The sequence below is a fragment of the Neurospora crassa genome, linkage group II (genome assembly GCF_000182925.2).
Source record: "Neurospora crassa OR74A linkage group II, whole genome shotgun sequence".
Taxonomy (NCBI): Eukaryota; Fungi; Ascomycota; class Sordariomycetes; order Sordariales; family Sordariaceae; genus Neurospora; species Neurospora crassa.
In genome coordinates, this window is record NC_026502.1 from 3,347,306 (window position 1) to 3,370,587 (window position 23,282).

Consider the following 23,282-nt stretch of genomic DNA (forward strand, 5'->3'; position numbering starts at 1 on the left):
TGTGCAATCAATGTGAAACAGTTCGACAAAGTCGATGGGTTCGTATGATACGATATGAACAATGTCTCTGGGAAAAGACGTTCAAGTAAAAAAAAAATATATATATTACCTAGGTAGGTAGGAATGGTTATTACAAAGTACCAAATCTGGGCAAGAATCTAGATATCCAATCGTTCGCCATCGAGGCTGGAATGCCATTCATTGTACAGCATAAGGCAAACTAGAAACGCGGGAGAAAGGTCGAACCATGGTTCATCTCATGGGCATCAAGTCCGTTTCGTCCTCGGATGAACTAGTGTACATCATGAAAGAAAGGTAAGTGGTGTATATTCTTATACACCCCGTTTGTATCTGGTTCCAGTAAACACGCAAGCTCATGATATCGTGAGCATGTACGATGGTGGTAAGAGAGAGATGCAAGGACAACCCTCGTATCCCGTTGTGGTACCCTACCACCCTACCACATGCCGGGCGTCTGGATCTGTCCATAGTCGGCAAGTAAACTACGTATCGTCATGTGCAACCCGAATTTTGAAGCGCCATCAAATACCCAACTAAACTATCCTTGTCCTGAAGGAGTAGGTACCTGTGTATATGCCGTTCATGCCGTTCATGCCGTTCTATATCCTACACCCTCCAAAACCTCGTCATATCCAAATAAAACAAACCCTCCTTTTTTCCTTTCCCCCCCTCCTCTCAGCAAGCACCAGCACAACAAAAGGCAAGCATAGAGCATCGTCTTCTTCTTACTGGGAAATCTCAACGCCAGCGTGTACCCAAATGTCTTTTTTTCCTTCCCTAAAATACAGTACAGCTGTATCCATCCCAGCCCTATACAACCCATCATCATCTTCATCTTCATCATGATCATTAAGGACTACACTACATCAATAGTCAAGAGTCTCGAGTCTCAAACTAAGACATACACTGCCCCGCGCCCCCTTCCCCTCGCATCATCTTTCCAACCGCTTGCAACATACTAATCCCCATAACCAGCGTGCCAAACGCCGCCGTGGCCCACGCCGCCGCCCTCTTCCAGCCTCCGGTTTCTTTGGTCAATTTTAAATAACACAACGGCGGCAGTATATACGCCATGGCCGCGGCACTGGTGGCTCCGACCAGTTCAAACACGGTCCCCAAATCACAAGTGATCATGCTCAACACCATGGCGCTGACTACCAAACTAGAAGTGAACAGCAGGTGCAGGTTCATGTTGAAGGGGTCCCCGGGGAACCAATAGTTGAGCATGACTTCGCGACAAACAAAGGCTTCGAGGGGAAGCGTGGTGAGCATGTTCAATCCGAAGCAGAGGCGGGCGACGTTGACCATGGTGTTGTCGGCGGGAAAGTTGTTGAGGACGTTACCGAGGGTGCGGTCACCGAAGGTCAAAAAGCCGACGAGGGCCATGAGCAAGCAGGCGATCATGGAGACGCCGGTGGAGATGTGGGTGACGAGGGAGAAGCGGTCGATGGTGGGGGTTTTGAGGGACCCGTAGATTAGGAGAGAGTTATGGTGGCAGACGAAGGCTGCAGTAGTGTCAGTAACTTTTGTTTGGATGGATGTAGGTAGGCAGAGAAGAACAAGAAGGGACAACTCGTACCAAAGGATATTACTCCTATAGCTTGGAATATGCCATCGTTGATGATAAGCAAATTCCAGCTTGCCAATGTCCCTTTGTCCTCTTCTGGAGCTAATCCGCCTTGTACCAGGACTGTGACCAAGATCACGGCCATGCTGACCAGAGCGAGGGTACTCGCTTTTGCTAGCTGTTATCATAGAACATTCTATTAGCCATCCATCCGTTCACTTTGGCGATCTCTCAACCACAACCCCTTCTCTCCCCTCCATATCTCCCTTCTTACCCCATCCTCACATTCAAAGAAAGAAAGACTAAAACTCACCATGGCAATATCCCTATACAACGCCAACGGATAACTAACCCCCAACGTGCAAACCAAAATAACTCCCTGCCTCCCCACCAACCAACCCACCAACGTCCCCTCAACCCCCTCCTCCCTCAGTCCCGGCCAAATCGCCCTCAACACATTCGGTATCGAGTCCCCCACAATCACCCCAAAAGCCACCATCCCGCCAAACGCAAACGCCCACTGCGCCACGCTAATCGCAATCAACCCACTCCGCCCAAAACACTTCTCCACCGTTCCCTGGAAGCTGTTCGCCCCCGATAGCTTCGAGTTGATCACGATAAGTCTGATCGTCCAGTCCACCACGACCGTCAATCCCACCAGCAACACGATCCCAGACAGCAACCCGGCCTGCTTGAACGCGTACGGCTGCCCGATGATGCCCGCGCCAATGATGGAGTTGGCCATGTTCATAAACGCCATGCGCAAGCCCGATTTGGGGCGTGATCGCTCCGTTTCGGCCCATGAGGCTACGTCTTCGTCGGAGCCCCAGGGGCCGTTGTTGGCGACGGTGACGGAGGGGGCTTCGATGCCCGTTAGCAAGGGGACGCGCCCTTGGCGGTGGTAGTCCGAAAAGGACGTGAGCGGCTGCTGGTCCGATGATGAGTCATCTATGTCAAAGTAGGAATCGAACGAGTCGCGGGCGTGGTGGTGGTGATCTTCTGGGGCGCCGCCATTGTTGCCATTGGGCGCTGTAGTAGTAGGGCTGTTGTCGCCAAAGGTGGTAGGACGTAGGTCGAAGCGCACGCGGTTCGGGGTGCGAGGGGTTCGCGGGGTTCGAGGGGCAGAGAGGGCGGATTGTCGTCGGGGCAGTTTGATGTGGCCTGGTGCTGGTGCTGGTACTGGTGCTGGTGCTGGTGCTGGTCTTGGGTCTACTACTGGAGGGCTGGTGTTGCTGCCTTCCTCTCGTTGTTCTCCTGCTGTCCCTGTCCCCGGCCCCGGCCCCGCCCCCACCCCGTTCCCTGTTAATGTTGTAGAGTCGCCGTCGTAGCCATCATCGTCGAGCAGATTGGGGCTACCGCCAGATAGTAACCCGACATTTTCATCGTTATGATTCTTGTGGGTGGAAGCAGTCCGGGGCCCTCCAGCGCCAGCGCCAGCGCCATACGATTCGTGGGCGGCTTTGCCCATTGCTTCAGTTCCCTGGCTCTTCCGTCTTTTTCCTCCGTATATTTTCTCCCCCCTCTCTCTCTCTTTTCTTCTTATTATATAACTCGGCAGTAGTCCCTTCCTATCGAGGGCATTGTCTTCTTGTCTATGTATATCGTTTGGGTATGTATTCGATCTGTCCGTCTGTTGCTTTATGATCGAGTAGGTAGTAGTTGAGGTAGGTATTACGGACGTTGGTCTCGGTCTCGGAGGAGCGGGTAGAGTGACTAGGTAGGTAACGAGCGGTTGCCGCGGTCTAGTTGTTGTGGTGGAGGTGTAAGTTAAAGAAGGTATCAAGAGGCCAGCTAGCAGCAGTAACCAACAGATGGACAGGGCAAAGAAAAGTTGGGGCCGGATTGAAGCAAACACAGACAGCTACCAACAAGGTTTCCAGTGTTCAATTAGAAAAAGAAAAGGAAACAAGAAGAAAGAACAATTAGTCGGTGTTGGTTGCTGGAAGCTTAGTTGTGGAGTTGCTGTTGTCTGAGACAAAGTGGAAGCTTGGGGGAGGATACGTGTAAATGGTAAGTAAGCGGGATGCGGCATAGCGGGATGCCCGTGCTGAGTTAGGTTACCTCAACGGATGCGGAGTGCGGAGGAGTGCCCCTGCGGACGCTTCAATTCAATTGATTAAATCGGGCCGCCGGCAGGGACTTTCAGCTGCACGATTTAGGGGACTCCAGGTCCCGTCTCCAGGCCACCCACCCAAAGCAGCTGCGTATCTCTAGGGCCTCCTCCTGTCATGTGATAGGTAAACAGGGGATCAAACATCATCCCCTATTCGTCTAGTAAATTCAGGGGCTACCGTAGCGACAACACCCAAGCTTTATTCTCCAGGGCCAGGGCATTGCGCCTCTCTGGGCTGAGCTATCTCTACACTAACAAAGCGCTTCCACTCCATTCGCAAATCACATAAGGAATATTCATGAGTACCATACCTCCTCTAGTGTAGAAGAAAAGTCCTATTGAAACCCAAACGCGGGAGTGGATTTGCCAATAAACCCTGGGGCCTTTGTTCCCGTCCTTCCTCCTTGGCCCCCACCGTCCCATTGGAGCTCAGGTCAGGTCCCCATCCCCCGGCCTTCCTCCTCCTCCACCACCACCCACCACACCACCACCCACCCAGTCACCACCCACACTCACTGCACGACACAGACATTTCTGGGGTACGGGAACAGAAACCGCCGACGGGACGGGATCTATCTATCTGGCTGCCTGCTGCATCTTCCCCCACAGAAAACAGCGCAAGAGCCTCAACTTTTTCGTCATCGTCAACGTCAAGCAACCATACCACTATCAATTCTCCCTCTCTATAAAGACAATGTGTGCCCGTTACATTAGATACTTCTATCGCTTGGACCCCTGTGTATGTATGCACATGTATCCGGTGTGCAAGTGTCCCTGACAAAAGCTCTCAGACACCCAAAATGAACCAATCCATAGGTAGTAGTATTAAAAACACCCGCGCCCGTTGTATATCATCTTCTAACCATGAAGGCTTGCTTGTATGTTGCATGTTTATACACATCATCTATCTTTTGTTTTTTTCTTCTTCTCTTTTTTTTATTCGCCCAGCTTTCTTCTTCCAAAGATGTGTTGTCAACTAACTCATTTTCTTTCTCAAAAGGGTACACTTGAGGGTATCATATGTTACAGGAAACTTCAATAACTCGCTGGCTTGCTATTGATATGCGGCATGTGTGTGTGTGTGTGTGAAACGAAAAAAACAGACAACCAAACAAGGATGCGAAATATTGTACATACACCGTGTGGTGTGCTACTAAGCCATGATAGCTGCGGCCATGAGAGCGATACCCAGCACCAGAGCATACGCGTTGCTCTTGAGCTGGTAACCGGCGGAATCCTTCCCACTCGGAGTTGCAGATTGGCCCTTGGTAGATTGACCCGTGGCATCGGCCGAAGTGGGAGTATCATTCGAAGAGGTTGTCCCAGAAGCGGTTTGGCTGGTCTGAGCACCCGATGTGGTCGTTATCGTAACGGGCTCAACCTTGGCAGCGAATCCGATGCGCTTCTTGTCCACATCAAAGACGCTATACACGTTCTTGAGGAAAACATCTCCGAGCAGCCAGCCGTTTGCCACCACCTCGCGTCCATAAATGTTGCTTCTGCATGAGGTGCCGCTGCCCGCCTGCCAGTCTTTGGCCGAAATCTTGAAGGTTACACCGCTAAACGTGACCTCAATCGGAGAGTCGCTGCACGGAACATACCATGTGACCTCGTCTACCGTCGTGGAACCAGGAATAAGCTTATGGAGAGCCGTGACATCCGCTGGCGGTCCAAAAGCAAACGAAGTGCCCGTATCAATGTACGTCGTACGGCCCTGGAAGGTCACCTTTTTACCTCCAAATCCAAAGCCGTCAATAGGAATGATCCAAGCTCCCCTGTTGTCCTTGACCAGATTCGTGTAGGTAATGTCACCCGTGTACTTGGAAGGGTCGACACCTCCAAACGTGATCTGACCTTCGTTGACTGGGTCCGAAGCTCGGCCCAGAGTGACGGCAAAAATGTTGCTTTGGAGAACCTTTTGGTTCACAAGCTCGGTTATGAAACCGTCTGTGCCCCCCACGGCCATGTCGAGGCCAAGAATGCCATCGAAGGCGAAATGAGTAAAGTCACTAGATGTCTCATTGGCCAACCCGAAGGCCATATCGAGGGAAATTCCGGCAACCGAGATAGTATCACGGGCAAGAGTGCCGGCAACAGCGCCAGTTCCATAGGCAAGACGAAACTCCTTGCTCTGCAGCTTGAGCGTCTTGGAGTCGTCAACCCCGAAAAGGTTGTGGTAGATGCAGGCGTCGCTCTTGCATGTCGAGCCCATGATCCACGCCGTCGAGGAACCGGTGTCTAGGAGCATATACAGCGGCTTCTTTGACGAACCAAACTGAACTTTGGCGAAATAGGCGTAGTCCGAAGGGTCGTGGTAGATGCCCGCGCTATCCTTCCTGTTCGTACTCTCGGGTTCGACAACCGCATACGTATTAGTCCTGGCTGCCAGCCTGCCGGACCTCCTTTTGGGTACTCGCGTGCTATCCAAGCTAGCAAATCTGTGTGCAATTCGCTTGGCGTCTCGGGCAGCTCGGGCAGCGCCAGCTTCGGGACTCTCATTAGGCTGCCAAATTGAGCGTGTTAGCCTGCATCAATTGCTGAGGATAACCGTCGGACATTCGAGAAAAGAACAGAACGTACATCGGCGTTTCTTTGCTCCACACTGAGACTGATAAACCCGTCCGGTGCGGGTTCACCTCCAGGCGGCGATGGAGAATGGAATTGACCTCCAGCTCCCACAAGCGTCTTTCCTCTAACATCGTTACTACCGCTCACATAACAAGGCTCCCCTGGATCGCATGGTAGAGGAGGCCAGATGAAGAAGGCGCGAGCTGAGGTGGCCAAGAGCGTAAGCTCTAGGAGCTTAGGTATCCCAACCATTGTTGATAACACTGGTCACTGACCCTCAGAGAGTCAATCCACCACAATCGAGATCGTTGTTCGGATACTGGGCTCCTGTCCTGATATCGGCAAATGTGTCGATGGCCTAAAACACTTTGACGGCGGGTATCCGTAAGTGATATGTGCAGGCTCCTAGTTGTTATGCCTCAAGTCTTTAACCCCAAAGAATGAAGATGGGTTCCGACTGGATAACCGAGCCAAGGTCGCGAGAGATGGAATTATTGCAATTAGCGATTATTTAAGCATTGGGAAAGATGAGTGAACGATTGTGATTATGTGCATTGGTGGTCGCCGATAATGTTATGAACGTGAAAAGAGAAAAAGACAGATTGCCGAACGATGCGATGCGGTTGTAAGTATCCGAACAAGATGGAGAAATCGTTGTGTGGTGGTGAGGGGGTGGAACGAATCGACGTCGAGGTCAATATCGGTTCGAGATCGTTTGTGGCGGAAAAAACCAAGTGCTGATATGCTTGATGCAGATGCTAATGCAAGGCAAAAAGGTAGGTAGGTAGGACGCGCGGTGCTTGTGGCAGATGTGCAGATGACGGCGGATTGGATTGCCGAAGCTTGATGTATGTATGTAGGCCAAGCCGTACTTAGTGGAGGAGGAAATCCGTCTGGATGGTGATCGTAAAACTGCGCTTGTTGCCCGCCGTCGACGCTGCGGATGTAGTATGGGCGTTGGTGGATCTAACAAAGAGTGGAAAAATAAAAAAACGACAACACCCGCCCGGTAGTAGTCTAGTATCTATTCAAAGGAAAGTACGAAGTAACAAAGTCTCCCGAAGCTCCCCTGGCATAGCCAAATGCAGGCGGAGGAAGTTGTCAGGGTACTTAGGTAGGTAGAGGAGGAGGAGGATGGATGGAGGAGGAGGAGGAGGAGGAAGACGGGAGAGGAGGAAGTGATGGTGGTGGTGGTGGTGGTGGTGGTGGGTGTTTGGGGACTGAGTTGGAGAAAGAGAAAGTCAACTTGAATGGAATGAGAGCTGCCCCGGCCGGGATGGACATTGGATGTGTGATGAACCGTTAGAGAGGAAAGGCACTGTATCATTGAACCATCCAGCCCCCGTCCCGCCATGCACTGAACTGATAGTGGACATGCAGCCTTTTCTGGACTTGGCAAGTGGATATCAGGAGGAGCCTGGGAGGCACACAACGAAAAGGGAAGCGAGCGAGACATGGCTGCATCCCTCGTGGACGAGGATTCCCGTCCAAGCCAATCGATGGATTGCCAATTCCTTCCACAACCAGTCAAGCGTTTTGGGGTTTCTGGAAAACACGATCCTCTTGACTCGGATATAACCCCTTCAGGTGGGAAATTCAAGGGCTCATCGTTACTGACGATGATAATGTTCTTTACCTTGCTCCCCTCTGTTTACTTGAAATTCCAGGGACTCGGTCCAAGAAACCGTTGGTTTTGTCTCGAGAAGTGCGGAGAGAGAGAGAGAGAGCCTCTAGTTCTACCGGTACGCTAAAACAACCCAGAGATACAAGATAGCCCAAGGAATTGCGATGGACATACTTGCTCGGTAGCAATAGCCCGAAGGGACAACTGGACATCACGCTAGTTTGGGGTTGTGGTAGCCTCTTTGTTGTACCGCCCGAACTCTCGAGCCGGTATATACTAGTACAGAACGAAGGGGGTGTAGTGTAGAATAGGTAGTAACAGCGAACTTGAACCTCAAGTAATCCGCAATGAAGCAACGTAACAAAATGCCAAGGAATGGTTCTTGAAAGTATGTAAGCGGGAATAAAAATGAAAACGACAGTCGACCCTCACTCACATCAACAACATCAACATCATCCAAGATTCTTTCTTGGCCTCGAACATGGCGAGGGTCATTCATTGCCGACGAGCGGGTCCGCGGCTCCATCTTCATAAGAAGATCGCTTCTTTGAATAGGACCCTGGTCCCTGATCGTGCGCGCAGCCTCTGTCTCTCTGGAGAAGCTCCCCCCAATCCCGAGATGCGGTTGGCCAGACTTATCACAACAGATGAACAAGCTCCGGGTGGAGATGGCACAAGGCCATTTCGGCTCCATCTTCTGGTCTGTGCGCCTGCACCCAATCTGCGGCATACCTCCACCCTGGATGGAACGCCTCACTCGGCTCCCTGTCAGATCAGTCAACGCAAGAAAATGGGTTTCCATTTTCATGACTTGGGCCACCTGGAACCCTGAATTGGCCTGTTTTGGTGTCTGGCTGGCCGCTGGAGTCTGGAGAGTCTGGACACCAATATTCGCCCGTCCGGGAACTTCGGCGACGAAAAGGGTACATACTCTACCTCTAGTGAACAACACCAACGACGACCAAAGACGACCATGTTGTTGATAATGACAACGGTAACCCGGATGACCACGCTTGCCAGATCTCGTATCTTGCAATCGTCTTGTCAATGTTTCCAAATTTGGTATGTCTTTTTCCTTGTCTTGAATAATGTATAATTTCTCCTTTTCCTCCCTTTGTCTTTCTTGCGCCTCATCTTCGCTCGCTCTCTGCCGTTGCGGCTGCTGTTGGCGTAGCATGCGCTGGCCGCTTCGGGTCTAAGGCTGCGGGGTGTCAATTTGGGGACGACAGGGGCTGAAAGCCAGTGCCTGCAATTCGGGAGCCAGGGGGGGCAGGAGAGCCGGTTGGGACTGGACCGGGGAGAGAGCAGGGGAATGGAAGGCCCACAATGTACAGTATGGCGACAACGCACAACAACAACATCAACAACAGCGACAACAACGCCGAGCCGACGGGTGCCAAGTTGCGAAATTAGGCTTGAAAGCGCAGACGTTCTCGATTTGCTCCCACTGCCACTGGTCCCTTTAAATCCGGGGATCAGGAAACCAAGACGGACTTTCGGACGAGTCAAGCCATCCGTGACCTTGACGGACCGGACGCTTGTGCCGAAGCCGAACGAAACGTCGCCTCAAGCCGTACACTACATTTCTACAACCACAAAACAAAGATATCTTACGATCCCATCTCAAGATCTGTTTAAGCTTCTGTAGCTATAGTTCCCTCCCTGGACTTTGAGGCAATAGATGTTTCAGGAGAGCAGTTCATTTCTTTGAGTATGAGACTTCACAACATTGCTTGCGCTTCGCCGAGCTTCGCTGCAACCGGAAGTTCGTTGGGGACTGGATGCTGAGAGCCTGAAACCACACCTGTGACTATATGTGGTTACACACAATGGCTCATGACAACAACCCGCGACAATGACGAGTCTCGAAATCATACCACAACAATGGGGGAGGAACCCGAGTTTCTGCCTTCTTATACATGCGGGTCAATCACCCTCAAGGCCGGTTGATTGGTTGTATGGGTGGTTGGTCGGTTGGTGATATAGCTGACAATGCGAATCGTATCATGTATTGTGCTACCGATTGCGTTGGGGGGCGTGGGGGTGTTTTCCCCGGTCTCGATCCTCTGGAGAATATATGTCCCCATGTTACTATAACGGTATTGTTCCGAGAAAACAGGGCGAGACATTGCTTCGGTTATCGGTTTGCGATACCCTGACTCTCTTCATACGAGCTTTTCTTTTCTAAATAGGTAGAGATTAATTTCACATCTGCAGGGCAGATGGCATGGGTTCGGGTTTTTGGGAACAAGCTTTTCGGCTCTGGTTTTCTTCTCTGTCATGACTGTTGACGATGTTATAGGTAGAGTACTAGTTGGATCATGGCCATAAGGAAGGTGCAGTGGTGGCAGCGCTCGACCGACCTAGGTATTCGGGTCCATACGGCCATAACCTCTCTGTTTTTGCCGTCATTGAAGACCGACTGCTTTTGGCAGGATCCACAAGCCATCTTTAAATCGGAGCTGGGCAGTGATAGACATTGGATTACCGTTTAGAGGTTCCTTGTTTTCGATAGTCGTAAGCCATTTCTTTGCTGCTGGATCCTGGATGTGCTTCTAGCCTACAGCACACGGCCGAAACGACGTGCCAAATGCCGAAGATGCATGTCTTCGAAAAGTCTGTGGCGTTTCGTTTATGTTTCTTTCTGAAACGATGCAAATCGCGAGTCTTCGACTAGCTGTCTCTTCTGCGCCGATAAGTCTCGTACCAGTCCAATGCCGACCGCAACACTTGCTCGTCGGGTGAGTGCTGCTCGGCAGATGCTTTTTGCAATAACTCTTGCCCTAACGTGATGAACTGAGCCTGCGCATTCCCGTCTACGATTCCGGACGCTGCCAGGGTTCGAAGAAACACCCATACAGACTCATTGGTGAGACGGAGAGACCTGCTCATGTCGAGAACTTCGCTAAATGTCGACGATACCTCTATGATCCTAGCATCTCCACAACAGCGATCCAGCAGGTGGAAGAGGAACGACCAGCCAGATATGTCAGTGTGGTTCCTAAAGCACCATTTCTTGACAGCGTCCAGGAGGCCTTTTAGGCAGTCATCGTAGTTGTCTGCCTGTTGCTCTGCCAGATGGGTGAGGATTCGAGCGTGGCACCAGGCGTAGTAGTTCCGAGGATGTCGTTCTCCGGCCACAAACACGATATTTGTGACATCCCCAATGACGTCCACGGACACTCCCAGTGAGGAGACAAAGGTCTCAACTAGCCACCGACGATGGCTCCACAGTGTAGGTGACTTTGTATGGCGATGAAGCCGGCTTGTGAGCAAGCTGTCGAGAAACCTCTTTTCCTTGTCTAATACCATCTGGATTTCGATTCTTTTGTCTCCTCCTTGACTCGCTGCCATATGTCTCTGGATAAGTCGTTTCCGCGTGTTTGCAGCGGTGAGGAACTCTGGATCCATGAGAAGAATGACTGCTGTTGCGGCAGACAAGTCCTGGTCAGTTTGTGACGTGCCTTGGATGTGATCTTTGAGTATCCTTCTAGCAACAAGAAATGCTTGAACGAGGCCAAGCTTCGATACTCCTACCGCAAGTCCATCTTGGAGTACGTGTGTCCCCTCGGGCAGCGGAACCTCTTTGCCAAGGATCTCAATCTCGAGAAGGCCGTCAGATGGCAGCGAGACCAGAACGGAGGAGATGGAATCGTAGGCTGCTTGAGGGTTGCCGGCCTTTAAGGCGGCGGTGGTGGCTTTGTCAAGTGCTCTGGACATGGTAATGGTGAAAGGAAGAAAGGAATCTGGAACAAGCTGATCAATAGCTAGTACCTTCAGTGCTTGTCGTAGGTCGTGCTCTGATGTGTTGTTGACGGCCAAGTCCAAGATGATAGTCACCAACCCTAACCCGTCTGCTCATCCCACCAGGGGCAGTTCAGTTTCTTGGCGGCTTCCAGGTCCTTCCCGCATCTGCATTCCATCCTGTCGCCCCACCATCACAGGAAGAGATAAGCGACCGATAGGCCCTTTGTGCAGGTGTCCTCCAGCTGCAGGGAACAACTGGCACCTTCTGACAGCTCCGTCATAGCTTCGATCATAGGATCCAACAATCTTTTGGGGGGAAAGGCGGTGGCATGAGCCAGTGAGCTGCCTCCATCTGTCTTCAACAACTCGAACTAGGTGGCATACTCGACAGCTAAGAGTTGGCCGATCGCATCTCTCACCACGATTCCATCAGCAGCGGACCGAAGCCAGCTCACATTCGCCGCCAAGATGCCGTCTCTACTGGTCGTCATCTTTGTCATAGAGCTGTTCGTCCAGCTTGTCAACACCATCGGCGCGGCGACGATCAACAATCTTGTATGTGCTTTTGATCTCATACCCACTATGACTATCAGAGAGCCACTGGAGTAGCTAACTGCGTTGCCCATCATAGTTGTGGCGCATCGCCCTATCTCTCCCGCTTCCCCTCTCGGCCCAGTTCGCTGCCCAGCGCAAGAAGCAGAAGGAGTATCTCGCAATCCGCCGCGAGCTCAACGCCACCAGCAGTCAGGATGAGTTCGCCAAGTGGGCGCGCCTTCGCCGCCAACATGACAAGCTGCTAGAGGACTTGGAGAAGAGGAGTAGGATACCCCCCGGACAACGACGTCAAATCTTGAGGAGATAGACAGAACGCTGTGGGCTGACATGTGATGCGAACAACTACAGAGAAGGAACTCGACGCAGCCAAGACCAAGTTCGATCGCACTCTCACGACTGTGCGCGTGGTAGCTACGAGGGGTTTGCAGTGGTTTTTGCCTTTCTGGTACTCGCGCGAGCCCATGTTCTGGCTGCCCTACGGCTGGTTCCCCTACTACGTCGAATGGTTCGCCTCGTTCCCTCGCGCGCCGCTGGGCAGTGTCAGCATCGTGGTGTGGCAGTGGGCGTGCACGGGTGTGATCAAGCTTGTCATCGAAACGGTCATGGCGGTTGTTGGCTTGATTGTCGCTGCCAGACAGAAGCAGCAAGAGAAGCAGAAGGCGAAGCAGGCGGTGCCTGCGGCGGGAGGTGGTGACAGCAAGGCCGAGGAAGCCAAGTGATGACGAGGATGGACTTTGAACATTCAGCAATAGAAGAGATATATGTCAGCATACGGCAGGAAGATTGTATACACGACTATTAATGTATTATAGCCGCTGACTGGTAAGAAAGCCAGCAAGGCCTGATGATGCGATGGCTTTTACGAAATGGAATGTCTCTCATCAATTTGACGCAAAGTTCTTCATTGCCGGAGCTGGAACACTGCAACACTACGTGAGATGACTCTTGGCAGAGTACTTGGGCTTGATTTAGGCGTACTTTTTGACTTCGACGACCATTGGAGAGATCGGCGAAGCTTCGAAAGCGCCAACGTTTACAAAGTTTATGATGCGCATGCGCATGCTCGCGCGTAGGCCGGTTGACCAGCACATGACAAATGTTGGTGAGAAGACCTCATCGGTAAAGCCCGAACTAACTGGGCACGATTCTTCGTTACAGTCCCATTTGCGGTGCGTGGTGATCCGACCCGGCGTTGTTGGAAAAGAGGAAGAAGTTGAAGACGGGACAGCCAGCCCAGAAATTTATAGGGTTTTTTTTTCTGCTCAGGAAAGGCTTCGCGGTGGGGGACGGATGGGTGGAGCCTATGGTTTGGATCCACACGCGCTGGACCTGCCAAACCGAATTGCAGCGGATGCGCTTCTGCCTGCCGCTACAACCTAAACGGCGGCTAACACATGCCGGCCTGCCTCTTTCAGCCTCGCTCACGACGTCAATGGATGCGCCATCTGGCATCTTTCTTCAAACATTAACTGTCTATCTTGACGCAAGGGATATGCACCTTTGAAGAGTGAAGGTCCCTACTACCTTGGGTCGACTTTTTTTGTGTCTCCATCCATATTATCTCTTGAATTTGTACCATGATCTAGGATCCATAACATCAACAATTGGACATCCTTCAACATGACGATACCGTGGGGAACGTGAGTGCTTCTCCTCTGCTTACCAGCTACCTTATCTTCAAGTCATAGCCACCAGACCAATCTTGAACAAACCTATGCTAATTCGCCCTCCCCAGAATCCGTTCCCTCACAATCTTCTTCGCCCCCGTCCTCCTCCCCAAAGTATTCGGCCTCTACCGCAACTTCCGCCGCGGCCCCCAATCCGTCTATGGGCCGATCAAGGTCCGGCCCGTTCCCTCCTCCGTCCGCCGCGCTCTGCTCCTTCTTCTCTCCCTCTCGCTCGCCTACGTCGCCCTCGCCCTCCTCCCCATCTACTCCCCCGAGAACATCTTCCGCCTCACGCAATCCCGTCTCCAAATCCCCGTCGACGTGCTCTTCACGCGCCTGGCCTCCATCCGCCCTCCCTCCGCCGCCGACAACGCATTGCGTCACAAATTCGTCAACCTCCAATCCCGTCTGCTCTACCTGCAATTCGGCCCCGACGTCTTGGCCTCATGCCCCTTTTGTTCCTCCGACGACCCCAAATCATATCTCTACTACGCGCTCCCTTCCATCGTCGCCCCGCATCTCTTCAACCTGGGCGTCATCGCCCTCGTCACTTCCAGCATCTTCACGGGTCGCAACGGGTTTAAATGGCGATACCTGGCGACCATGGCCTCCCTGGTCGTTGGGGGTGCGGACGTGTACATGGTCAGCGCGTATAACCCGCAGACCAACGCGCGCGCGCTGCGGTTATACGAAATCGATTTCTTCCACTGGCGACAACGATCGCTGCGCTTTCTTGTTCTTGCACTCCTCGACTGCTTGCTTGCCACGCTCATGTATCTAAGCTCGACGAACCGGCTGTTTGTCGATCACCCGAGCCCGGCCGAGCGCGTGGAAACCGTGGTGCGCCAGTTGCAGCACATCAAAGGAAAAGTCAACGCGGTGGGCGTGATGCAGAATACAATCAGCCGGGATGAGGAGTTGAGGGCACGGGGCAATGCGTATTGGCAGCATGAGGTGAGGCTGATGGGGGAAGTCATGGAGGAGAGGGATGTGGTGGAGGGGGTGAGGGATGCGTTGCGGGAGAGGGTGGTGGTTGAGAATGTGGAGAGGGATGCGGAAATTTATGTGAGGGCCATGTTGCCGCCTTTTTCGGCGGCCATGCATGGTGGAGGTGGAGAAAGGTCGAAGGACGACTGATTAGAGAGGGGTTTTCGATACGAGATGCAGTGCTTTTTTGTGTTTTGCGTTTTGGTTGACCAAATCTTATTAGTTGGCATGGCGTTTTGGATATGGTATTCGGTATCTAGAGCGGTTATAGATCTCTGTTCAAGGTGCTTTGCCTACGTGGGTATACTGTATGATGGAGACTGCGATGTCTTATCCCAAGAGCTGATGGATGATCTATGTTAAAACCAGTTACGCTGCGTCCCGGCAATATGAGACTATTTATAATAAAATATACCTGTACCCAGAACACGGAAAAGCATGTTGACATCTCTTGGGTTTGACGCTAGTTGTAACTCCTATCCAGTATGACACTACCAGTTTCCGCTACATATCTAATGTAGTTTTGTTTAGCCACCTCTTCTCCATTTCCCCAATTCGTTGTTCCCTTTCTACACCAAGACGGTCCAACGGCGCTACCCCACTGTCTCTAATGATGGCCGCTTTCCAGATATCTTCTTTCCCATTTATCATATTACATATTTACCGTTACGTATAGATCTTTTACTATCTTTTTTTGTTTCTCCAGGTCAGACGCACCTTGACCGAACACAACCAATGGTCCTCGAGTCTACCGTGCGGTTTCCCCCATCCGCCTTGCTCCTCCTCCTCTCCCACCAGACCCTAAAGCTTAGGTCACTATGCGTACCCCCCCGTATTCCCTGTATTCCCCGTGCCTGTACTACTCGTACTATCTTTCCTCTTGTTTGGCGGCTGCGCCGACGCCTCCTCCACGCTCCGTTCCAAAAACCCAGCCCACAAATCAGCCAGCGACTCACGACCACCGCCTGTGCTGCCCTCTCTTACCGACCCGGCAGTGGGAGACATGGTGCTGCTGTTGTTGGTGTGGGTAGACATGTCGGAAAAGAAGTCGTGATTCAAAGAGGGGGAGCTGGGCGTCCGGTGGAAGGGCGAGGTGGGTAACCGTAAAAGCGAAGAGGCGCTGCCGAGTCCCCCACCAGAACCACCTGGGCGGGCGAGACCAGCTTGTTCGCGCTGCTCGTCGGTCCAGTTGAGGAGGCCGGCGATTACTTGGAGGATTTGGAATTTCTTGGGGTCGGAGCGGTCGAGGGAGAGGAATTGGAGAAGGTGGTTGGTTACGATTTGTCTATCAAGGGTGAGTGGGTGGGTTAGTTTGGTGATGGGTGGTTAGGTTGTTGGATAAGGGGTAATCAAAACATACCGGTCGATGGTCTCCTCCGGCTTCATCTTCTTAATGTACTTCAACGCCTTGGTCAAGTGATCATTCAGCACAATCGCCTCATGCCTCAGCTTGCCAATCAGGAGATTTTTTTCCTTGACTTCCTTCTCAAACGGCGCTGTGCGCTCCAGCTCCTTCTGGAGTGATTCCCTGGCGTCCTGGGCCTCCTTGGCTTTCGCATCCGCCTCCTCGGCGCGCTTCTTCATCGCCGCCAGCTGCTCCTCGCTCGACTCCACCATCTCCCTCAGCTCGCGCTTGCGCGCCTCCTGGATCTCTTGTAGCGCGCGCTGTAGCCCGTCGATGGCCTGCGACTGTGTATTCCTCTCCTCCGCGACGCGCTCGTATGCCTCCCGCACGTTGGCCAGTTGCTCCTCCAGGTCCGTCGCCTTGGCCTCCAAGCCCTCGCGCATGCTGCGCTCCTCCATGGCGATCACCTCCCACTCGCCCATGGCGGCGCTTGTCTTTTTGAGTTCTGATCGGATGTGTTCCACCTCGCGCTCGAGGTCCTCCCGCTCCTTGCCCCAGTTCTGTTGGGACAGGTTCGTCCGGCTGCGCAGGCTGTCAAGCTCGCGCGCCTGCTCGTCCACCTGCTCGCGCAGCCGGGCGGCCTCCTCCTCCTGGGTTTGCGCCGCCTGCTGCAGCTCCTCGTTGGCTGTCTCGAGCTCCTCCACGCGCGCCCGGTCCCGTTTGAGGCGCTCGCCGAGGGTCTCCTTGATCTTCTCGACACGGTCGAGCAGGTTCTGGTACTGTGTCTCGGCGTGCTCCTTGGCGGCTTCGGATTCTTCGAGGTCGGACCGAAGCTGGGACACTTCTTCATCGTGGGTGCTTTGTATGCTTTCGAGTTGCTTGCGCAGCTGCTCGACTTCGGCACGGAGGGCCTCGCGGTCTTGCGACATGGCTTCGAGCTTGGCGCTGGTTTCTGTGCTATTCTTGGTGGTGGTGGTGGTGGTTGCTGATGTCTCGTCGGCGGCAGTAGAGTTGGTTACTGGAGACCCCTCCGTCGGCGGTGGGGATGTTGTAGTAGACATTGTAGGAGCAGTTGTTGTTGTAGAGGGATTGGGGATGTGACCGTTTGCGCTGTCGGGAGCATGTCCGTTGGCCTCGATGGTATCAGCAGCAGCAACAGCAGCAGCAGGTGTTGTTGCTGTCGTGTCCTCTGCTGGGCTGGCAGCTGATGCCGACTCGGATTCAGGGTCCGGGTCCGGGGCCGGATTAGAATCCCCGTCTGGCGGTGGCGGTGGGTTTTCAGATTCGGAGTGGTCGGCCACAGTTGCGGGTACCTCTATGTCGGTGTCCTCGTCCTCTGCTGGTGCTTCCACCTGGTCGAGTTTCGGTGATGTGTTCTGTACACCCTTGTAGAGACCCAATCGGGGTCCTTTGTTAGCGTTCAAGCCGGCGAAATACATTATAATTAGAGCAAGCGGATTAAAAAATGTCGTTCAAATCAAGCAAGAAAACGAAGCGGCTGTAACTAGGTAGCATGGCAAACAGTCCTTCAACAGAAATAGAGAACTGAACATGACGGAGGCAATTGGAAAGAAACATGGGTTGAGGGAAGAAAGAGCGACGATAGCAAATGTTGGTGGGTCGGGGGTATTCGCATACCAAGGAGGCCGGGGTTTCCTCTACAGGCAGAGCAGTTTCCTCTCCAGTATGCTCTGCTCTTTCAGCCGCTGGCGCTTCTTCTGCCTCTACTTGTGGTAGTGGTGGTGCTGGTGGTTGGTCTGACAGGACTTTTGTATCTGGTGCAGCATCTGGTGTGTTGCTCCCGCCGCCCTCCTTCGGCTTCGCCTTGATATTACTGGCGGCGGCGGCGCCCTTCTTCTTGTGGTTGCTGCTATTCTTCTTCCTCTTGTTGGCGGGCGAGGGCGCGGATGACGACGAGACTGCCGGCAGATGGCAAGGCGTCAGTCAGTCGAAAACGAGATCAGAAGGGTGTACTTGATTTCCATCCCGAGCCCAAATCGTTTCAGAAAGCTGTCCTGTTAGGTACCATTCCGGTCCTCTGGCCAGCCATGCTAGCTACTAGTGCTGTGCAGGGTAATTGGTACACTACATTGGGCGGGGGGACCCCATGGGCGCGAGAAGCGAATGGAGATGGCGTGGATGGTTGTAACAGGAGGAGGTCCAGATTCGGGGCAACGTCACGTACCTTGGCCAGCCGATTGGGCGGCCTTGGTGACCGGCGCCGAGGGCGACATGGTCAATTCCACTTGTTCAATTATTGCGACGACAGGGTGCAGTACACTATTGTCAATCTCCAAGCGGTTGCCAAAAGACCAAAGGTGTGGTTGGCGTTTTGGCTCCCCAGTCCGCGATCCTTTTGGCGTGTAGAGTGAAATTTACAAACATGACAACAATGGCAAAGCCGGGGCTGACGGGGAGGGCGGATTGTCCTCCGTTCGAGTCGTTGGTGGGCGTCCGGGTGCCTGTCAGTGTCAAGTGTCAGTGTCACTGCCCTGAACTGCCGCTTTGGGACCGACCCGGGACTCCAAACTGAAATCTGCCCGTTGGTTCTGATGCTTGCTTGCCCTTGTCTCTGGAATTTGTTGCAGTGGAGTTTACTCCGAATTATTGAGGAACCTCTTCCTTGTCCTCTTCCTGTGCCTGGCCACCACTCATGCTTCCACCCTTCCATTCTCGGCGTGTATGCAAGTACTTCACTCACTCGGGGACGCGTGTACTCATTTCCAAACCTTCCATAAAAAGAGCTTTGACGGGACGTTGAGATCATATGAAACACTCACACAACAAACTCAGCCCCACGGACAACTCTTCTTCCTGTTTCCAATGGCAGTCTATCAGTGGGAACTTTCATCAGCCAGTTTCCTGTCTCGTCTATCTTTGGAGTCTGGAGGTACCTGGCAGCTTGCAGATCGGCATTCCATCTTCTGACTGCCCTGCACCCCGCGCTTCTTGATCAATGTCCACCCACCACCTTCTCCATTGTCAGAACCCCACATACATAGGTATGGCAGGTACGACTCACAGTACAGGGCAAGGGCACGCACAGGGTATATGCTTAGTATTATATATTTAGTCAGATCCGGACCTCTACAGTACTTAGGAGGCCAGACTTCTCTAATATATTATATCCAGGCCATACAGTTGCCCTACATACAGTTGCAATCCTTACAATCTAGTACCTACACCAGTAGAATCGAATTAACAACTAACTAGAAGTAAAAATTCACTAGAATTTCATCCGCCAACTTCGTACACCAAACTAATCTAATCGCCAAACGCCGCACTCCTTATACCTCGGGACGCCGCATCACCTCAATACAACTACGCCAAATATTAAATCTAATACTAGCATTGTACCTAATACTTAATCTATAGGTAAAAATAAATTAATTAACCCAAAACAGAGAGCCAAGCAATTACTACGCTTTTATACTACTAATCACCTATATAGTACCAAAATCAACAAATCTAACTTTAATCTCGTGTGAGAGCACGTAACGGGCGAGACAATGCTGCAGCGTTGTTGACGTTCAATATAGAATTTACGATTAAAGAGTAAAATAAAAGGTAAGAGTTATACGCGCGGCTCGGGCTAGGAGATATACTCCCAGAGCCGGACCCGCTACGGCCTACTCTTCCTTATTTAATTTATAACTAATTACATTATTCGTATCTACGCAATATATTCCAATATAGTGTAGTGCCCTATTAAGGTATAAACCGTCTAGCTAGGCTATAACATTACCCCCCCCCTCGAAGAAAATTCTGCCCTTAGAATCTTATTAGAAAAGAAGAAGGAGAAAAAGGTAAAAAGAAGTAACCCTATTATAATTCGAACCTATAGTCTTACAATTATTTTCTAGGTAGAGGAGGAATACCCTTAGAGTAGCCTATATTATAATTTTAGGGCCCTTAATCCCGCTACTACGCTATTAGATTAATTCTATAAATTACTTACTTATTAAAAGAAATCCTTTTATAATTACTTATAAACCGACCCGTAGCCCTTCTTCCCTACTTACGCAGCCAATTTAATCTCCTTAATACTCTACCCTACGTACTATCCCCTACCGGTAGATCGTCCTCTTTATAGTTATTTAATACTAAGTCTTTTATTTATACGCCCTTTTAAATACGGAATTACTTTAGAGGACCGGGCTTATTTAGGTTTGTATTATAGAAGGCCTTAAATACGTTAGATAAATTCCTAAAATTATAAGTTAGGTACTAGGTAGGATCGGAGTCCTATCCCTTCTAATTAATTTAATAGTATAATTTACTATAAATTAACTATAATATAATAATACCTTCGACTTTCTATTCTTCCTAATTTTTAATTAACTCTCCGGTTAGGTTCTTATTCATTTAGTTAGGTAGAGGGTTATTTATATACTTCCGAAGACGGTTAATATAATAGACCCTTATTCTATATTAAGCGGAGGGAACCTTAAATTCGTATAAATATCCTTTTATTACTTTAATTTTATAAGGGATACGTATAAGGGGAAAGTTGAATTTATTATTAGGCTTATTAGTTGATTATAATTTTTTAATAATAAATACCCTATCTTTTACCTTAAAATTAAGATTATAATAATATTTATTCGCTTAGATTATTTATTTCTCTTAAACCTTAATTATTATATTGTATATTAATTCCTAAAAGTTGTAAAGCGTACGTAAGGCTTATTACGCTTCTTCGCAGGAATATTATTCCTTTACCGGTATAGCGGTAGTACGGCGGTCCTAATAAAAGGGTAGCAGTATAGGATATTCTATAATAGCTTTATATAGGGATATATTAATATTCTTATAATATAGTAAAGCTTGGATAGCGTTTAAAGCGGGGAGTATAATTAATTAATTATTTTAGTTATAATTAATAAATAGGTATAAGCGTTAGTTAATATATTGGTTTATAATCTCTGCTTGCCCGGTTGTTTGGGAGTGCCCGGATAATAATAGTTTTTATTTAATACCGAGGATTTTGGATATTTCGTTAGTAAAGGATAATATAAATTGGGGACTATAGTTATTTACTATTTCCTTAGGATAGTTATAAATTTGCTAGGGACTATAATAGTAGAGGTAAGTAGCTTACTTAGCAGTAATAGTATCCTTGTAAGGGATATACTAGGATACTTTAAATAAGCGGTCTATTATAATTATTACATTATTGTATTTTCGCTTATCTTTAGGTATATTTTTAAAGTTAATAATAATATAATACTAGGTTTAATTAGGGATATTAAGTAGGTGTAATTTCCTAGGGGTTTTATTGCGGGGTATTTTTAAGGCTTTATAGGTCTAATAATTATTAATAAATTGGTTAATATTATTAAATATATTAGTTTATTAATATTATTAGGATATAAAGCATTAAATTTTATTTTAGCTAGGGTAGTTAGTGATTAATCGGGTATAGGCTTTATAAATAAATATTTAGCAAAGATCCCCTTTTAAAATTATTAAGCGGTTCTCTTTTTTAAATAATAGATTATTTTTATATAACGAAAATTCTATATCGCTACTTCTTACCTTAAATTAATAAATAAATAAAGAAGGGTCCTCTCGATTTACTTTTAAAAGGGTATTAATTAAATTTATATTAAATAGTATCGGTAATTCCTTTTTATTATTTAATAAATAAAGTTCGGTTATTAGGTTTTTAATATTGCCCGTAGATATTTCTCCTTTATTCTTAATAAAGGAGTATATTCTTTCTCTTTCCTAGTAGAATAATTATAATGTACGTTAGTCTTCTTTTTTATCCTTAACGGTTTAAAAGTTTTTTAATTTCCTTAAGAGGGCGTTAGCGGTTATATTTTCCCTTCTAAGTTGGTAAGTAAATTTAAAAGTATATTAGAATATTAATTCTACCTACCCAGTTTATTAAGAATTAAGGAGTCGTTTTATAGAAAAGTATTTTAAGGTTTAGTAGTTTATAATTATAATAAACGGATAGACGCTAATTAATTCGGCCTACTAAATTATTAGGGTTTTTATAATAGCGAATAATTCTTTATTATAGATAATATAATTTATTTCTATAGGTAATATAATTTCGGAGAAGAAGGCTACCGGGTGCTAATCGTTATTATTTAATTGTAATTAGAATAAGATGCTTGCGTAGATTCTATTAGAGGCGTCGGTTTTAATTCGAATAGGTTTTTTATAATAGAAGTAGGCGAGAATTAGTACCTTTAATAATTAATCCTTTAATTTATTGAAGGAGGCTTAGTAATCCTTAGTTTATAGGAAGTAGGTATTTTTTTTAGTTAAATAAATAAGGGGACGAGTTATACGGCCGAACTTCCTTACGAATTTATAGTAAAAGTTATAGAATTTAATAAAGGATTATACCCCTTTAATACTAGTTAGTTCCTTTTAATTCCGGACTATAACAATTTTTTTGGAATTTACGGATACCCCTTCGATTGAAATAATAAAGCTTAGAAATTTTATAAATATAATATAAAATTTGTACTTCTTAATATTGGCCTAGAGTCCTATATTATAAAGTTGCTCTAATACCTTCTTAATATAGATTTTGTATTCTTCCTTCGTTTTAGAGAAAATTAGGATATTATTAATATAAACGCTACAAAAATCGTTTAAATAATTTATTAATATTTTATTAATAAATTATTAAAAAATTGCTAAGTTATTAATTAGCCTAAAGGGTAAGACCTTATACTTATAAGCGCTATAGCAGGTATAGAAGGTAATTAAATCTTTATTATTGAGGAATATTCGAATATAGTAGAATATTTATTAAATATCGATCTTTATAAATATTTTAACTTTAAATAATTGAATAATAATTTCCTTAATAAGGGGTAGAAGGTAATAGTCCTTCTTTAAGAGGGTATTAACTTTCGGTAATTTACGTAGAAATAGAATCCTCTATTAGCTTTAAGTATAAATAAGATAGGTATAGCCTAAAGTATAGTATTAGGTTTAATAAATCCTTTATTTAGATTTTCTATAATATAATTTCTATAAGCCTCTAACTCCTTAAGGGATATTTTATATAGGGGGCTATAATTTAAATCCTTAGGACGGGCGCCTTTATTTAAAGGAATATA

At 48.6% G+C, this 23,282-nt stretch overlaps 6 protein-coding genes across 6 annotated transcripts; 2 read left to right on the forward strand and 4 right to left on the reverse strand.

Moving 5' to 3' along the window:
• Positions 1-543: 543 nt before the first annotated feature.
• NCU01481 (amino acid transporter) lies at positions 544-3,573 on the reverse strand. The gene is made up of 3 exons (XM_951665.3): positions 1,902-3,573; positions 1,601-1,766; positions 544-1,526 (listed from the first exon to the last, which is right to left on the reverse strand). Exons 1-3 carry the CDS (start codon positions 3,054-3,056, stop codon positions 916-918), a joined length of 1,932 nt encoding a protein of 643 aa, XP_956758.3. The 5' UTR covers positions 3,057-3,573; the 3' UTR covers positions 544-915.
• A 930-nt stretch (positions 3,574-4,503) lies between these two features.
• NCU10907 (PEPAd) lies at positions 4,504-7,406 on the reverse strand. The gene is made up of 2 exons (XM_001727922.2): positions 6,282-7,406; positions 4,504-6,204 (listed from the first exon to the last, which is right to left on the reverse strand). Exons 1-2 carry the CDS (start codon positions 6,519-6,521, stop codon positions 4,855-4,857), a joined length of 1,590 nt encoding a protein of 529 aa, XP_001727974.1. The 5' UTR covers positions 6,522-7,406; the 3' UTR covers positions 4,504-4,854.
• Positions 7,407-9,797: 2,391 nt separating this feature from the next.
• Positions 9,798-11,703, reverse strand: NCU16572 (hypothetical protein). The gene has a single exon (XM_011395403.1). It carries the CDS (start codon positions 11,611-11,613, stop codon positions 10,567-10,569), a length of 1,047 nt encoding a protein of 348 aa, XP_011393705.1. The 5' UTR covers positions 11,614-11,703; the 3' UTR covers positions 9,798-10,566.
• Positions 11,704-11,821: 118 nt separating this feature from the next.
• NCU10034 (retrograde vesicle-mediated transporter Get1) lies at positions 11,822-13,123 on the forward strand. Its single transcript, XM_952878.3, has 3 exons — positions 11,822-12,195; positions 12,272-12,458; positions 12,544-13,123. Exons 1-3 carry the CDS (start codon positions 12,109-12,111, stop codon positions 12,912-12,914), a joined length of 645 nt encoding a protein of 214 aa, XP_957971.1. The 5' UTR covers positions 11,822-12,108; the 3' UTR covers positions 12,915-13,123.
• A 467-nt stretch (positions 13,124-13,590) lies between these two features.
• On the forward strand, positions 13,591-15,282 carry NCU10035 (hypothetical protein). Its single transcript, XM_952879.2, has 2 exons — positions 13,591-13,835; positions 13,931-15,282. The coding sequence occupies exons 1-2, from the start codon at positions 13,816-13,818 to the stop codon at positions 14,997-14,999; spliced, it is 1,089 nt and encodes a 362-aa protein (XP_957972.1). The 5' UTR covers positions 13,591-13,815; the 3' UTR covers positions 15,000-15,282.
• Positions 15,212-18,242, reverse strand: NCU10036 (golgi matrix protein). Its single transcript, XM_952880.3, has 3 exons — positions 17,833-18,242; positions 16,210-17,579; positions 15,212-16,134 (listed from the first exon to the last, which is right to left on the reverse strand). The coding sequence occupies exons 2-3, from the start codon at positions 17,253-17,255 to the stop codon at positions 15,666-15,668; spliced, it is 1,515 nt and encodes a 504-aa protein (XP_957973.3). The 5' UTR covers positions 17,256-17,579; positions 17,833-18,242; the 3' UTR covers positions 15,212-15,665.
• Between the last annotated feature and the right edge of the window lie 5,040 nt (positions 18,243-23,282).

Coding starts and splice junctions, on each gene's coding strand:
- NCU10035 (XM_952879.2), top strand. CDS start 13,816: ATGACGATACCGTGGGGAAC. Junction 13,836..13,930: donor ATGACGATACCGTGGGGAAC/GTGAGTGCTTCT, acceptor CGCCCTCCCCAG/AATCCGTTCCCTCACAATCT.
- NCU16572 (XM_011395403.1), bottom strand. CDS start 11,613: ATGTCCAGAGCACTTGACAAAGCCACCACCGCCGCCTTAAAGGCCGGC.
- NCU01481 (XM_951665.3), bottom strand. CDS start 3,056: ATGGGCAAAGCCGCCCACGAATCGTATGGCGCTGGCGCTGGCGCTGGA. Junction 1,767..1,901: donor TGTATAGGGATATTGCCATG/GTGAGTTTTAGT, acceptor CTATGATAACAG/CTAGCAAAAGCGAGTACCCT. Junction 1,527..1,600: donor TATAGGAGTAATATCCTTTG/GTACGAGTTGTC, acceptor ACACTACTGCAG/CCTTCGTCTGCCACCATAAC.
- NCU10907 (XM_001727922.2), bottom strand. CDS start 6,521: ATGGTTGGGATACCTAAGCTCCTAGAGCTTACGCTCTTGGCCACCTCA. Junction 6,205..6,281: donor TGGAGCAAAGAAACGCCGAT/GTACGTTCTGTT, acceptor TCAATTTGGCAG/CCTAATGAGAGTCCCGAAGC.
- NCU10034 (XM_952878.3), top strand. CDS start 12,109: ATGCCGTCTCTACTGGTCGTCATCTTTGTCATAGAGCTGTTCGTCCAG. Junction 12,196..12,271: donor CGGCGACGATCAACAATCTT/GTATGTGCTTTT, acceptor TGCCCATCATAG/TTGTGGCGCATCGCCCTATC. Junction 12,459..12,543: donor AGAGGACTTGGAGAAGAGGA/GTAGGATACCCC, acceptor GAACAACTACAG/AGAAGGAACTCGACGCAGCC.
- NCU10036 (XM_952880.3), bottom strand. CDS start 17,255: ATGTCTACTACAACATCCCCACCGCCGACGGAGGGGTCTCCAGTAACC. Junction 16,135..16,209: donor CCGGAGGAGACCATCGACCG/GTATGTTTTGAT, acceptor CACCCTTGATAG/ACAAATCGTAACCAACCACC.